General features: G+C 36.1%; 1 protein-coding gene across 1 annotated transcript in view; it reads left to right on the top strand.

Annotated features, from left to right (window-relative positions):
- The first annotated feature begins 12,171 nt into the window (after nucleotides 1-12,171).
- Nucleotides 12,172-16,527, top strand: part of LOC140236261 (uncharacterized) — a 45,596-nt gene continuing 41,240 nt past the window's right edge. The window contains exon 1 of the mRNA XM_072316221.1: nucleotides 12,172-12,244. Within this exon, the coding sequence (XP_072172322.1) occupies nucleotides 12,172-12,244 (73 nt within the window). The remainder of the gene's footprint in view (nucleotides 12,245-16,527) is intronic.

Below are 16,527 nucleotides of genomic sequence, written 5' to 3'. Positions count from 1 at the left end.
ATTCACACCATGAGATTACGTCATGCAAATTCATATAAAATTTTCCATCATATAAACGCGCACAACCCCATCACACCATAAACTCCACATTCAACCCTCAACTCATGAATATTCATACATTTTGCATCATCTTGGAACTTCACTGCTTCACGACTCCGCTGCTTAGCGGGTACGTGATCATAGGCCTATCTTATGATCCTACGTCGTGCTTACACATTTACACGAATACCTGTAATGATATGAAATTTTCTGTATGTATTATCGTGCAAGCATGCGACTCTACAACCTAACTTCGCAATACCCACAGAAATCATTTTAAGAGTCTCGCTCTCCACAGCTCCACAAGTCTCACCTGAGCGTGCTTAATCTTACAATCATACATTATTGATACCATTTGCATACGTTAATATTCATACTATGCTAGGTCATCTTGTTGGAGCTCCGCTGATCCACAATTCGCTTTTGGTGATGACTTATCCTACATACGTCATACTGTTATACGAATTTGCATAGTTCTATTCGTATCAACCTTTCGTATCATCGCGCAAAATCATACGACTCCACAACATACACTCAACACCAGCCATACAATCAATTGAAAAAGAGAGACCCTTCACAGCTCCATAGCTCCACAGCTCCACAGCTCCTTAGCCCAAACATAATTCATATATTTACATAAATGCATATTCATACATATTCATGAATAAAGCTTATCAATATTCATATATTAGTAATCTTGGAGCTCCACTACTCCACAATTCACTATAGATGATGCTTAATCCTTCATACGTTACCGGTATAGCATTTGCATATATATTCGTATCAACCTTTCATATCATCGTGCGAAAAAAACAAACAAACAAACATAAAAAACGTAGCAAAAAACAAAAACAAAAAACAAAAACACGACTCCACAATATGCACTCCACACTGTAAGCCATACAATCTGTTGCAAAAAAAAAAAAATGTAAGTCTCAACAGCTCCACAATCAAGTATCAAATATACTTAAGCCCACATGCATTACTATCACGCCCATTCACAAGGTAAACATATAAGTGTCATACCAATCTTTGCATTATGCTGATATAATTTACCCTTTCGTAATATTCATCGTGTAAAATCATACGACTCCACAACAAACACTCCACACAAGCCATACCATCGGTTGCAAAGAGTCACCCTCCACACCTCCACACGCATAAACAAATCATATTTACATAAATACATAATCATACATATTCATGGTTAAGCTCATTAATGTTCATATGTTAGGTCAATTTGAAGCTCCACAGTGGCAGCTCCACAATTCATCATTGATAATGTTCATTTCTTCGCACCTTACTGTCATACGCATTTGCATAATTATATTCGCATCAACTTACGTGCAAAAATAAGACTCCACAACATACACTCCACACTAGCCATGATGTTGCAAGAGAGTCACTCCCGCTCCACAGCTCCAAAGCTCCATAGCTCCACAGCGTATGCATAGTTTATACAATGTTAACATAAATGCATAATCATACATATTCATGGCTTAAGCTCACTAATATGATATGCTAGGTCAGAGAGCTCCACTGCTCCACAATTCACTATTGCTTTTGCCACACCCATTCACAGACTATTATATCTCACACTCATACATAATGCCTGTCAATTTACATAAATACATATTCATACATATTCATGATCATTACTATTCATGAGCTCATTAATATTCATTAGCTGTGGAGCTCCACCACTCCACAGCTCCACTGCTCCACGGGGTGCGAACGGGTACATGTATATACTACTGACAACATTGCTGTCCTTGGGTCTTGAAGGCCACATGGATGTCTTCCATTTTGAATATGGCACCGGTTCAGCTTCGGGGTTGGGCTCACTCCTTTGAGAGTGGATTAACACTCCTATAACTATGAGAGCAAATTCAATTCGAATCTAATCAATCCGATCACGTCAACATGATCCTTGTTGATCAGTCTTGTAGAAACAACTCTGTTTCATGTGTTTTCTCTACTTGTTTTCTTATTCCCTCTTTTTATTGTTTTGTTTTCAAATACTTTATATTTGAGTCGAAAATATTGATTTATAGGCTTCAGGATACAGATGGCAAGAGGGCCAAGAGTACACGTATACTAAAAAAAAAGTAACAATACGCATATTCTGAATGAGTAGCAAATAGCAAGCTATTTCTTTGTTTTATTATATCAGCTCATATAGAAAAAAAAATGGTTTCGTGATTTTTAAATATTATGTCATTAACTACATGTATGCTGTTTTGGATTGTTTGTGTACGTTATTTAAATTGTGTTAGTGACGGTTTCAGGCAGTTTGAAATAGATCTGCATAACCATGGGAAAATATGATAACACTATTGCTGCCTTAGACAGTTTTTCGATATGTAAGGCTATATTGTGTTCAAAAGGTGTACATTGTTCTGGTGAGACAATTTCGCATTACAATGTGACAGGTTTACTTCACATCTCGTGGATACCGCATTTATACGGTGAGATTACCGACCTCTGTAGATTATAATTCATGACGTAATGATTTTTGAACATCTGATCTATTCCGCATTAACTTATACTAATGATACAGTTGAGTGGACACCCTTTCTGTTCTTGAAAGCCACATGGATGCCTTCCATTTTGTTGTGGTACCGGTCCAGCTTCGGGGTTGGGCTCATTGGGCTCAGTAACACTCCTATAGGACTGCAAACTCAATTCGAATCTAATCAATCTGAATAAGTCAACACGATCGTTGTTGATTAGTCTTGTAGGAACAACTCTGTTTCATGTGCTTTCTCCACTTGTTTTGTTCTTCCCTCTTTTGAATGTTTTGTTTTCCAATACTTTGTATTTGAGTCGAAAATATTGATTTATGAGCTTCAGGATACAGATAGCAAGAGTACAAGTATACTAAAACAAAGTAACAATACGCACACTCTGAGTGAGTAGCGCTGCCCCCCACGGAAGAAAGCAGTAACTGCATAGCTGCTGAGCTGAGATAAATGCGATTTTGTGTTTTTTGCAGATTCTTTAAAAACACAGAAACATTCAAAAATAATTTTGTGGTATGATTATGCACCATACCTAGTTGTCTAACAATACCTAGGAAAAAATTATGTTTCCGTTATTTTTTAAATGTTATTTAGGAAAATGCAGTTACTGCGGTGGCTCACCCTTGATTCTGGGTAGTTTCCCCACGGAAAAAAGCAGTAACTGCAGACGGCCAGGAGTCTGCTGTTTTCCCCATGGAAAAAAGCAGTAACTGCACATGTCACATGACCATAGGAGGAGAATTGTTACCACCACCAGGTTATAAAGTTCTTCTACTTTCTGGTTAGTCTAGATCTATAAGATCTAGGACCTATCGCTAGACCTAGACAAGGTCTTGTCGATTGAATGGCATTCTGTGTAAAAATAAGGTAGACACCTATGTACCCTAATTGAACTTTGGAGTGCCCGGCCTGGCCCCTGACACATCATGACATGACCCTGGACTACACAATAAAGTCAAGTCTCTTCGTCTTAGATCCTAGTCGAACTTTGACGTTACACTTAAGCTAGACTACAGATCTATGCCCAATGTTAGTGCTAGACCTAGGTCTATTACGTTAGATTAGGCCTACTGACATTTTGTCTAACACTAAACAGTTAACAATAGATTAGAATCTAGATCTACTCTGTAACGTTAGATCTGGTAGACCTATTTTAAACTTTAGGGCCTACATCTAACATTAGACTAATGTTAGTGCATTATACTAGTGCTCATCTCCCTTCAATATATTTTCAGCTCACCTAGATTTTCTGGTTCTGGCCAAAGCCATGGCTACCATGACTTTTCCTCTGCAATTCATGATAGATTTACAGGCATGCCTGGACCGCAGAAACTGTGTGACAGCATGGTTAGCACTGGCATGATCACTCAGACTGTAGACCTGCAATACTGTGCATGCAAGTGATGAGTGTGATGTGATGCAATGTTTAGCTAGTTACTGTATGCTGCATTATGCGCATACATGCAGCTGCTGCACGCGTATTCTGCACTCTGAGCGCGCTGAGTCTGCCAGGTTTGCTAGTCTCCAGAAAGAAGCTTTTTCTACAACTTGTCATATGATTCCCTGCGGGCAGAGTCAAGTTACTGGTGAAACAATCTTTTTATATATACTCTCCTAAATTATGGGAGAAACTGCTGCTTACATTGTTTAAAAAAAAATTAGTAGAAAAAATAAATGGTATTAGGGAAAAAAATATGCAGGAAGGACTATACAGAGTCTGAATGATAAAGACTAAATTGTTAGTTACTGCTTTCTTCCGTGGGGTTTGTTAGTTACTGCTTTTTTTCCGTGGGGAAACTTGCAAAGTTGAATCAACTGGATGCAGTTACTGCTTTTTGCAAAAGTGAAAAATTGTATTTTTGGTCACTTTCATTTTTCTTTTTGCAAAACTGACCTATTAACATTGGAAAGCATTGGGTAAACTATTCATTTTTGCAAAAAAGTAGACATTCATAAAAATGTCAGTTACTGCTTTTTTCCGTGGGGGAGGGGGGCAGAGCGAGTATAGCAAGCTATTTCTTTGCTTCATTATTTTTGTCTTATATGGGAAAAAATGGTATCATGATTTAAAAACATGTCATTAACTACCGTCATGTATGTTTTGGATTGTTTGTGTAGTTTACATGTATGTAAATGATGTCAGTGATGATTATGATTGTATGATAGGAATGGATATCGCTTCGATTATGCATGAGAGCATCTGTAATATACTTCTCATGTATGTATGGGACTCATGTCTCATAGTCTTTTATGACGTATTTCTGTAATTGCTCTTACTTTGGTTCATGTACAGAATGTATTGAATTACATATGTTGAATTATAGTAATGCCATGATTACACCTTGTATAGACCATATACTGGACGACCAGATTTGTTATGCTGTCAAAGGTGGATATCGGCAATCCATCCGGTTTTTTTTTTATTTATTTCTATCAAAATTAAGTTCTATACTCTTACACAACACAGACATAGACAGACAGACAAACAGACACACACACACACACACACACACACACAACATTCTTAACGATTACATTGTGAAGAATTGTTTGGATGAAGACCGATATATGCACTGCCAGTAGACTTACTACGAAAAAACACTGCTGTCCCCGAATACAGTACGTAACATTGTAAACATGTATCACGTACTCACTCCATCGTAAAACTTTGTAGATTAACTCTGAGAAATCTCTTTTACGAAATTTGTTATTGCGATGGCAATATTACTCAAAAATTGTAGAAAAGTTATTACACATTTAATTCATTATTGACTCTATATTCTTTGTTGTGATGTTGTTGTTGTTGGTTTTGTACAGTATTGTGACTTCAACTGAAAAGAGATATTCGAATTATTGTTGAAGATAGGAATTTTGTGTTAAAATTGAAAGAAAAAAGAGAATAATACTTGCTGGCGACGTTGAATAACGAGGGTAGAACACAACGATTATAATAGCTGGTATCACATTGCACATAGGATCTTCGGAACAGCATTTGTTTGGCACATAGGACCGGGAATATTTTCATTGTCTTCCCTCTATTCATAACTGACTAAAGTCCTCCAATGACACCCGGACAAATATTCGTATAAAAGTAATAAAATAAATCTGGAACAAATTCGCTGCAAGACAGTTTGAAATAGAGCCGTATATGCATGAAAAAAAAAAATATGATAACATTATTGCTGCTTCAGACTGTCTTTCGACATGAATGGCTGCCGTGTGTTCAGAAAATGAACATTGTTGTGGTGAGACAAATATGCTTTAAAATGTGCCAGTTTTAACTCACAGCTCTTAGATACCGCATTGACACGGTCTCATTGTCGCCTACAGTGTATATTATACTTCATATTGTAATGATATTTGAACATCTTATCTATGCCGTCTTATCTATTAGCATACACTAATGAGCCAGGAGAGTGGACACTCTTTCTGTTTCTTGAAGGTCACATGGATGCCTTCCATGTTGATAGTTTCGGATCCAGCTTCGGGGATGGGCTCACTCCTTTGAATGTGGAATAACATCCCTATAGAACACTATAGCACTTCTATAAGAAACATTATAACTGTACAAAGTTGTACAATGATTGTGGGAGATTCTTGATGTATTTAAGTAAAAAGAGCTTGGCTATGAAACAAAAAGACGAAACAGTGATTTATGATACTTGTAAGGACTGTAGGAAATTGATATAAATTTTATTTGACAATCACGTTATTTTTACTACTGTGTCATGTGAAAACTGTGATATGTTTCTAGTGTATTGATTGTACACTTCTACATGTATAGTCTTTGGAATCGGAGTAAATATTTCATATTATAATAAAAATCAAAGCAAAATGTATCTACAGCTGCATGTCAAAATCTAGGTATTGCTGATTTGCTTTTCTATGTATGTTGCTGAAATATGAAAAAGTAGTGCAGACATGTATGGTATGTATGATGTGTCTTTATGTGTGCATGTGTGTGTGCGTGTATGCCTTTGTAAATGCCATATTTGACTGATCCTTTTTTTAGGTCTTATACAATGTATAGACTAGTGATTTTTGATACCTGAATACTCTGTATTGTATACACACATATCTTTACACAGCACACACAAACATGAAGATATACATGTACAGTGTACTTCAGCATTTTTTATGTCAGGAAACAATGTAACATGCAACTCCAAGGCTGTCGCCTGGAATAAGGAGACACAGATTACAGACAAAATATGTAACAGACTTGTGTCACACCATCATAAATTTAATGATGTCACAAAATAAATTATCTAAACATACTGTTTGTGTACAAAATATAATACTCATATATTAATGACATAACCATGGAATATAAAAGTTGGGTTTTGAGTTTTCGTCACCCCGGGTCCTCTGTTTTGAAGTAATCTATTGTTTTCAAAATTGAAATGGGATAATTGTAAATGATCAGGTTTACTATAGTAACCTCCAAAATCTCTTTATTCCAAAGCATATAATTGCAGTATTGAGGGACTTTACAGTACTGGCTGAGGTGTGGATTTATGCTTTGAACATTCCTAAGTGAGATAATTAGAAACATCTAATGAAATATGAAAGAGCATGTGATCTTAAAGAAGGATTTATTCGATGAAAATTGTTTTTTTAATGGCTGAGATATCTAAAGACATTGATGATATTAAAAGACGACAGGAAACGCTTATATTAGGATGTCTTTTATACCCCTTGTTTTGGGATTTCTCAGCCAATGGAAATCCGACTTCCATCAAATAAACTTACCTCTTTGACATCTTATAGTGTAGTTTCTGAATATCTCGCAAAATGTTCAAAGCTAAATCCTCACCTCAATCAGAACTGTACACACCCTTTAGGTTGTACAAATTTCTCTCGTTCTTCTGTTCTCTTCTTTTCTCTCCCTCGTAATATCTTATTCTTTTATGTATCCCTTCAGTCAATTCCGATTTTTGTCTGTTTCCTTCTTCTTGGCTGTCTGCCCCTCCCACTCTGCCTCTATTTCTTTTCTCTTTCTTCTCTCTGCTATACTCCCTTTCTCTTTATCTCACCTCATTTCGCTCTTTCCCTGTCTTTCTATATTTTCTGTCTTCCTTATACATTTCATTCAAACATTGTTCATAACTTTTATAAACCACATTTCATCTTTCTTAGGGGCCTATATCTGAAAAGATAACCCATTTTCAAAATGATTATGTAATGTTTGTCAGTCTATTATACATATTTGTTTTTATATGAAAGATTATTTCATGTTAATGAATAAACCTAGGCGTGTGTATAACATACAAAGAAGTCATCTTTACATCTTTACTTTGCGTATACATAACTTTCTTTCTTCAACAGTCCTTTCAAAGACGTCATAAATGGTATTCAAAGCAAACTTCTTTTCATGTTTTCTTTATTAAAGCTATGACCTCAAACCGTAACACCTTTCATGAAATATAATTATCTTTACTGGAGCCCGCAAACCCAAAAATAGCTAATCATTCTTTCACTCTTTTCAAGAAAAAAAAAAGTTTGGATATCGATGTGCATGCATTTAGTTGGATCTCGAAACAATTCCAATCTCGTGCATTCTTTTCTATTAGTCCATGGTGTAGCAAGCGGCAGAACTGATCGGACACTTAACCGGTATGAAGCGCTAGATGGCGCTATCCAGTTCCTGCAGTGAATTTCCCGTCAAGGCATTGGTGTAGCACGTCGTTGAAATTGCCTTACCGTTGACTTGTGCCAATCCATTCTGAAAGTGCTACAGGAAAAACGAAAACAGCAAAATCATCATCATCAACAATATCAACAACAAAAACAGCAACAACATCAACAACGACAACAATAACAATGACAACCTCAACAACAACAAAGAAAACAGAATTAACCAACGCTATACATCCAACTAAGCTCCAAGTAAGTATAAGTCAACAACAACAACAAAAAAAAAATAAGTGAGAAGAGACATTTATTTATCAATTTCTTTTTATTTTGATTCGGGTTGATTTGGTTTGTTAGTTACCAATGATTTAAATGACTTGACAGATGGTCACGATATCAATATGAGTTAAAAAAATAATGTGGAAATCGGCTACATGTACAAACAACCTGATTGACATACCCGTGTGGCATACCATGTGCAGAAAGGGCTAACCCTGAATTGTTGATCAAGGTGTCATCAAATTCAACAATTATATTGCCCAGTCAAACATTGAGAAGCTTCGTTTTACAAATACCATGTATTACAAAAGAACTTGCATCATGTACAAATTGTCGTCAGAGGACGGTTGTAGCTAATGGCTGTACTGCTATAAAGTTTCCGAAAAAATGACACTGGGTTGGATGGCTTTACGGTTTTCAACATCTTGACTTTGTGCAAATGGAAATGGATATCTATAACTTGCAACCACTATATTCGAAATTAATGATAACTTTTCTTGATCATTTTCTTCCTCCTCCCCCTCCTTATTATCATTCCCGTCTCCCTCTCTCTCTCTCTCTCTCTATCTCTCTCTTGATCGAAGCAAATGCTTAGTTTTCTTTTACCCTTTTTTTTAAAGCCGTCGATTTTTTTCCAGTTCCCAAATTAATAACATTGCAATGATAGTAAGCGTTTACGATCTATAATCACAAATTTTGCTTGCAAATGGGTTTGTGTATATGCTTGCGCTTTTTTATTGTTGGTTTGTTGATGTTGACATACAAACTAATCTACTCTCAACCATGCTATTTTCCTTTGTTATTCGTAGTTGTTGAACTTTATCTCTTTATTTTACAGATATAAGTCATGGGAAGGAAATTCATTATCATACCCCTAAAAACCCGTGTCATATCTGGCACGTGCATTACCCTGCAGTGTAATGAAAACACCTGATGTAATACCGACTCTATTTTTAATGTAACAACTCTAACCAGTATAAAATGTAAAAATTGTAACCCTAAAGGCCCAAATTCACGAAGGTGGTACAAATGAAACCATGGTTTAAAACCATGGACAAAAAACACGAAGCGCCAAGTGTGCACGGAATATTTCGTTACGAAATTGGTCATTTCGTCGACAAAATGACCGTTTTGTTAACGAAATTATCATTTCGTGGACGAAATGTTTATCTAGTTACAAAATGTTGTCATTTCGTCACAAAATAATCATTTCATCGACAAAATGACTGATTTTGTAACGAAATATGCCATGCGACACTTGGCGCTCCATGGTTTTTGTCCATGGTTGAAACCGTGGTTTCATTTGTACCACCTCGGTGAATTCGGGCCATAATGTGATAAACAAAGAAAATACAATAACTGAAGTCAACGCTGCAGTAGGTTTAATAGCTTTGAACCATAAATATGATATCGATCATAGATATACTTACTGTTAGCCCATAATGTAACATCGACACTAAACGAAACTATTGACCCAAATTGTATATCATTCTCATTCTGATTCTGACGCCTGTCCGGTGATCAGGAGGTCGTTATATGTTCGAATCCTGCCCGAGTATGTACGCCCATGATTTGTTTTGTATTTTTTTTTTTAATCATGGCTACTACTAAAACACTGATCAAATCAGTGCTTATTTTCGTTGATGTAGGGCAATTTGCAAACTCATTTTTTTTTTCATTTGGAGATGATAAAGCTTAACCTGTGGAATCAGTTTAATTGGTATGTCTACTCTTATGGACAACGTTTTCCGCATGTATTTACCGTATGTTATATATTTCGTTTATAATATACCTGTTCCTGTTTTTCCAAACACGACAGTTGAGACTGTTGTAATGTTGCATGAACATTTTTAAAGTCTAAAAATTTTAGATTTTTGTCATGTTGTATTTGGCATGTTGTACTGGCGCTTTTCCATAAAGCTCAGTTGTGAGCAAAGGTTATAATGTAAGTGTGCATGCTGAGCACACTCAACATTATGTAAAATATCATTGTGTAAATAAAATATTATGACATGTTGTCATCGCGCTACTTATACAAACACCAAGAATTTACTTTTGTGCCTTATTTTTCACACAATTTCCGTTTGGAAACTTCCACACTATAAATATTGGACACCTATAAAGTAAGAGGGAGGGCGTATCACCTACCTATAGGCATGCTCAGCTGCAAACACTTTTTTCAGGATTTTTGTTTTGATTTCAGATCAATCAATGCAATCTTACTTGAGAAAGTTACAGATAATCATCCACGAAACATTTTCACACACTCTGTCTAATGCAAAAGAATTGTTTTTATTACATAACGATTTTCAAATGTCTTTTAAACAAAAAAACACATAGCCACATAAACATAATCTGTCTAAGCGTTTGTAAATTGATTTCGACAACCATTTGCATTTCCCCTTCTTGACGCAAGGCTAAAGAACAATCTAAAACAATCCATGTCGTAATAAACAACTGCATCGATCATTATTATGGTGAACCTTTTTGATTTTCTGTTTTTGTAACATCGTATACTCATCGGGTGATTTCAAGTTTGATGCCAGTGCTAGTGTCAGTTACATCGACACTTGCACCAGACATAATCCAAAACTTGAAATCAGTTGGTGCTAAATTACAACAAAAAAGTTTGAAATAAGGACAACGGAGATAGCTTATTATATACACACATACACACACCACACAGACAGACACACACACAAACACACACACGCATACACACACACATATATATATATATATATATATGTATATATATATACATGTTGTGTGACGTGACAATATTTCCCGGATTATTTCAGATAACGCACATAAAAATTGAAAGTTATCATGGCGGTTCCTCCCATTTTGCAGGTCTTCATACGAGAACACGCAGAAAACGCGTTGCCTCGCGCTGTAGCAGTTATCTCAACTGACAATTAAAAGCCATTTGAATTGGGGAGCAAAAATAAAAATCATGTGATATTATTACTCCCATAAAATGTATCAGTTAATTAGTGGGACTGGTGAGGATGGTGACACATTGCGTGTCGTACAGCGCGAATTAATGATTTGCATGTAGACGAGTTATTGTTATATCACTAGGTATGTGAAGCCGTACACAGTGCGAGTAGGCCAACATAGGCGAATATTCATGACAATTCCACTGTTAGTGTTTGAACCGGCATCCCTCTATTCATCATAACCAGCTTTGATAACTGAAATGGCTCTGAATGCCGTGCGCTGAATTGAAGACTGCATGTACGGGTCTAGCACCCATGTATGTACGTTACGTCTGCCTTTGGGGGTGGGAAAAAGAATGTGCATGCATTGAATAAAGTCATTGTCATGCACGGGTAAATCTATACAAATGTACCTCATTGAACTTGGACTGTATGTCTCTTATGAACTGTATCAACCAAAATTGTTGTATGCTAGATAATCGTCGAAAAGTACAGACTTTTACATACAATATACTATCAGCACGGAAACGCCATGCGCCCTGTGTAGAAGCGTCAGGTGTACTTCCACGCACTCATTTCATTTGCAGAATTGTGTCTTATCTGAAGCGTAGGATGTGTTCAAATATCGTGTTGTTGTTTTTTTTTCGTAAAGTAATGGTCACTGTGATTACTTGACAGTCTCTTCGGATTTTAGGATCAAAGCAGCTTTATTCACCTTATTCTTGATGGGATATCTCAGTCTCTGACTACCTGTGATGGATAGAAGATACGACCTCGTTCTCCTTTTAACATTGGCTGCTACTGTGCTCCGTGGCCACAGTGGAAAAGGTACGTGTATACCTTTATTTCTAACGCCCTGCGCTCATTTGAGCTTGGTATTGGGCCTACCAATAAAAAGTGTGTATAGAAATTGAATACAGCCAACAAGAGACTTAACAAATTCAGACAATGCCTGGTATGTAATCACGGTGTATAGTCTGTCGTGACTGTGAAAAGTAATCAATAGGCGTTTTCACATCAGCCCGATGTTTCGAAATAGCGCGCTATTTTGCTGACTATTTTCTGCGAAAAATATCTCGAGCTTGGATTTATATCGGGCTGATGTGAAAACGCCTAATCACGACGTATGAATATCTGTTTATAGTCACCACTCCGATGTAAACTTCAAGGAGAAAAGGAACAGTTCATCACAAGAGCTAGACATCCACAAGTCATATTTGAAAAGCCCGCGAGCTATACTTTGAAAAAGAGGTCCATAAGTCTTAAAGTTTACACTGTAACGAACCTTGCAGCCCACGAGCCATAGAGTCTGCACATCAAAACGGTAAACATTATTTCCCGAAGGTTCGTTAACCCGAAAATGAAATAGGGGTCGCTACTCCGAAGGTTTCTTTAACTGAAACAAAAACAAGGCTCATTATTCCAAAGGTTTGTATATCCGAAATTGAAACAAGGCTTGCTGTTTCGAACGTGCTTTAACCCGAAAATGAAAAAAAAAAAAAAAAAAAAAAAAAAAAAAAGGACTGGTTATCCGGAGGTTGATAGATCCTTTATCCGAAAACAAAATAGGGTTCGTAAAGCCAACAGTTCCTGGTATAGTACGCTTATTCCTTTTAGGTTATCAAAAATAGCCAACCTGATGTCACTTTTGAAACTTTTTGATAACAAACCTTACTTCATTTCTTGATTAGCTAAAATGTAGAATAACATATTTGGTTTCAGAACCTTTGGAACTTTAGGAAAACGAACTACGGTGTAAAATGTTTGAATTGACTAATTAGCCTATTTCACTTTCGACAATGTTCGAATTGATTAACGTTTAGGTAAAGGAAATTTCTGTATTTTGGAATAACGAACATCCCATCAGTAAAACAGACCGATAAATGAGCTGGAAACTCAGAGAATAAAGCCTATAAGCTTGACACTATGATAGGCTTATGAGCTCGATTTTTTTGTTAAATTGGAAAGAGGTGCTTGATCTCGACACTACGTTGATTATGCCGCATGATATCATTTTAAGCCCGTGTATTTCTTCTTCTTCTTCTTCTGTTTCTTCATCTTCTTTTGTAGTGTCAAGCTTATTTATTTATTTTGTCATGTACTGAGCCAGTGGGCCTTATTCATGTTATTTGCCTCTATGTAGCTTGTAGACCGCATAGCTGCAGGATCTTTTTTTATTATTTTTTATTACATTTTCACTTAATGAATACAGATTAAAAGAATGAAGTGTTGTATTTGAAAAGTTAAATGTAATTGGTAAATTCACTATAAAATGAAGACCATGGTAATATTACATGACGCCAAATAATTGTGAATCACTCTAAAAGTGAGTTGCATTCATATTAGATGGGTAAGATTATGTGAGGGGAACTTACATGGAAGCAAAACAAAAATGATTTTTGGGGTAGATGGATAGGGGAAAACACAAACACACACACACACACACACACAATCAGTTACACTCGCACCTCATAGGGAGATGACACCTCCATGTTCGCACAAACACAAATACACACACACAAACACACACTGCATGCACTCTTTTGCTTCTTTATTCGAATTTCATTCAATTTCATATCACAAATTCACTTTCACAGGAACAAAAACAATACATTATTCAAAGTCAAACTGCATCATACACAACATTGTACAAAGTAATGTCAATCTTACACTATATTATAAAGACAATATGCAGTGATATAAACATTGTGCAAAATATTGTCAAATTTACATTGTAACTGCTTTTACCACAGAAACGAAATTCGCTTTTTGATTTTTTTTTTTTTAACAGACATATATTCTAGCTAGATGCCCACAAAACGGGGACTTGATAGATAGTTTTCTTCAAACAAACGGGGTACATTCCATTTTATCAAAAGAAAAAAAAAAAAGAAATCGAGGCCATTTGCAGGAAACACATGCACACACACACACACACACACAGCACAACACATCCTAATCATAATGTGAAAGTGATGTGGTAATAGTAGAAGCAATAGAGAGAAAAAAAAGACAATGATGTTACAATAACTGCAAAATAAAGACAGAAAAAGGAAATCAAATCTCATCCTCGGCATGCATCATAATACAAATATTCTAACTTAAACAAATGTATTCCAGCTGTTCCTCTTTTAATCGCTATTTTGTTTTCTTCTTCTTTACACATCCTAAAATACTTCATAGCATCATTAAACTTTGGTACTTCCCATACTGAGCTTGCTAAATATCTAGTATATATGTGACCCTGCATCACACAACCAACATAAAGTCGCCAGATATGGACTTTTAGTTAAGGGCAGATTCTGAAAGAGCAGATTCTATGCTTTAAAATGATGTATAACTCAATTCAAATGGACTCCCCTAACCTATCATATTTTCCCGTTCTTTTAAGTAATAAATTCAATTCACACTGGGAGTGATAATTTGCCACAATTCCTTCTCTTTGATGCACTTCCAAAATAAATGTAAATGATATGATATCTCAGTGCTTTAACTGTAGAAAGAACACACACTGTACACACTGCATGCACACAAACACACACACACACCACACACACACACACACACACACACACACGCACTGACCGTATGATTGTGTATGCGATGTCGCACTCGTGAACTGTATGACTCGTGGATGTCGAACTCGTGACGTGCGCCCCCGAACGTAGTCCTATGTTTACCAGTATCGTACTTACACATTTCCCTCAGTTTAATGAGAGCACAAAATGAACTTGAACAATAAAGGTGCTCATTTAATGCTTTACCAGGAATCACCTCTACGTCTGGGACCACAAACTTATTCACATTTACATGTTCATTATATTTGTATTATCTTAAATCCCCAAGGAATATGATTTACATTTGTATTTTGTTTTGTGAATATAGCTCTTAACAAAGGAACTGAAGGGGATTATATCAATGACTTTTTTAGGGCAGTACTCGTTGTGCTTCCATGGAGAATAATAACGTCGATGACTTTAGTTTGGGTATACCTCCCATTACCATTCTGCTCAAGTCAAAATATTTCTGGACGACATTCTTGATTAACAATCAGGATATCATATTGTGTGGGAATAAGATCTCTGTGAACCTGCATCACAAAACCAACAAAAAGTCGCCAGACACGGTTTTTTAATTAAGAGCAGATGCGGAAAGAGCAGATTCTAAGCTTCAAAATGATGCATTACCCAAATCAAATGGACTCTCCTAACCTATCTAAATACCGGAAAGAAAGCACACACTCTGGAACCGAGAAAAGAGGCTCCATGAAGTACAGGGTCTATTCAGGGGGTTATTCTTTACCATGCCGTGCTAGCTGTGTTATGAAAGAAACAATAAATCGCAAGACGTGAATCCCAGGTGCAACAACGATGGATTATCAGAGTAAAATGAAATTGAACATGTTCTATTAACACATTCTGTCTATAAATAACTCCAACTTTCAAAGCTGTAGCATAATCCTTTCAAAAGTTATATTAGACTTGAAAGCGAAGAGTGTGCAAAGGATTTCAAGAAATGAAAAAGGGGCCTCTAAGACATACCCGATCATTCTACTCTCTCCCCAAAAAAGGGTTGTAGAAAAACTGCTGTAAACATACTTTCCCATTCATGTTATGATCCAAAACTAAAGAATAATGTAAAAGAAGTATAGTTCTTTCAAAATGTATGAAAAACTCAAGATTGACTCGGGTGACCCATTTCACCCTTTTTTTTTGAGTCCTCACGTTAAAAAGCAAGGGTGCGAATTTTTGGTGGTTTTATGATGCATGGTCACATAATATATGCTTTTGATATTGCTAAAATTATATCGTAAATGTTTTCTTAATAATCTATGAAATAAGGAGAGATAAAACAACTTATCGACAGGAGAAAGGTCAGCACTGATTGTTTTGATGGCAGTTAGAATCGTTATTTTTTCATCTCTCGGATTAATCAATTATCGTCTTGAATGTAACACTAGTTCAAGTTCAAGTTGATTTATTTCACTTCCAACAAACAAAATTAGAAATACAAAGAAAGGCTCATATGCACAGACGTCATGAAATCAGTACCACAATGCGATGAACAGAATAACATTGTAAAAGAGATACAGGTAGATTATCAACAGAGAT

The sequence above is a fragment of the Diadema setosum genome, chromosome 12, assembly GCF_964275005.1.
Source record: "Diadema setosum chromosome 12, eeDiaSeto1, whole genome shotgun sequence".
NCBI classification, from domain to species: Eukaryota; Metazoa; Echinodermata; class Echinoidea; order Diadematoida; family Diadematidae; genus Diadema; species Diadema setosum.
This window is presented reverse-complemented; position numbering and strand designations above follow the sequence as displayed.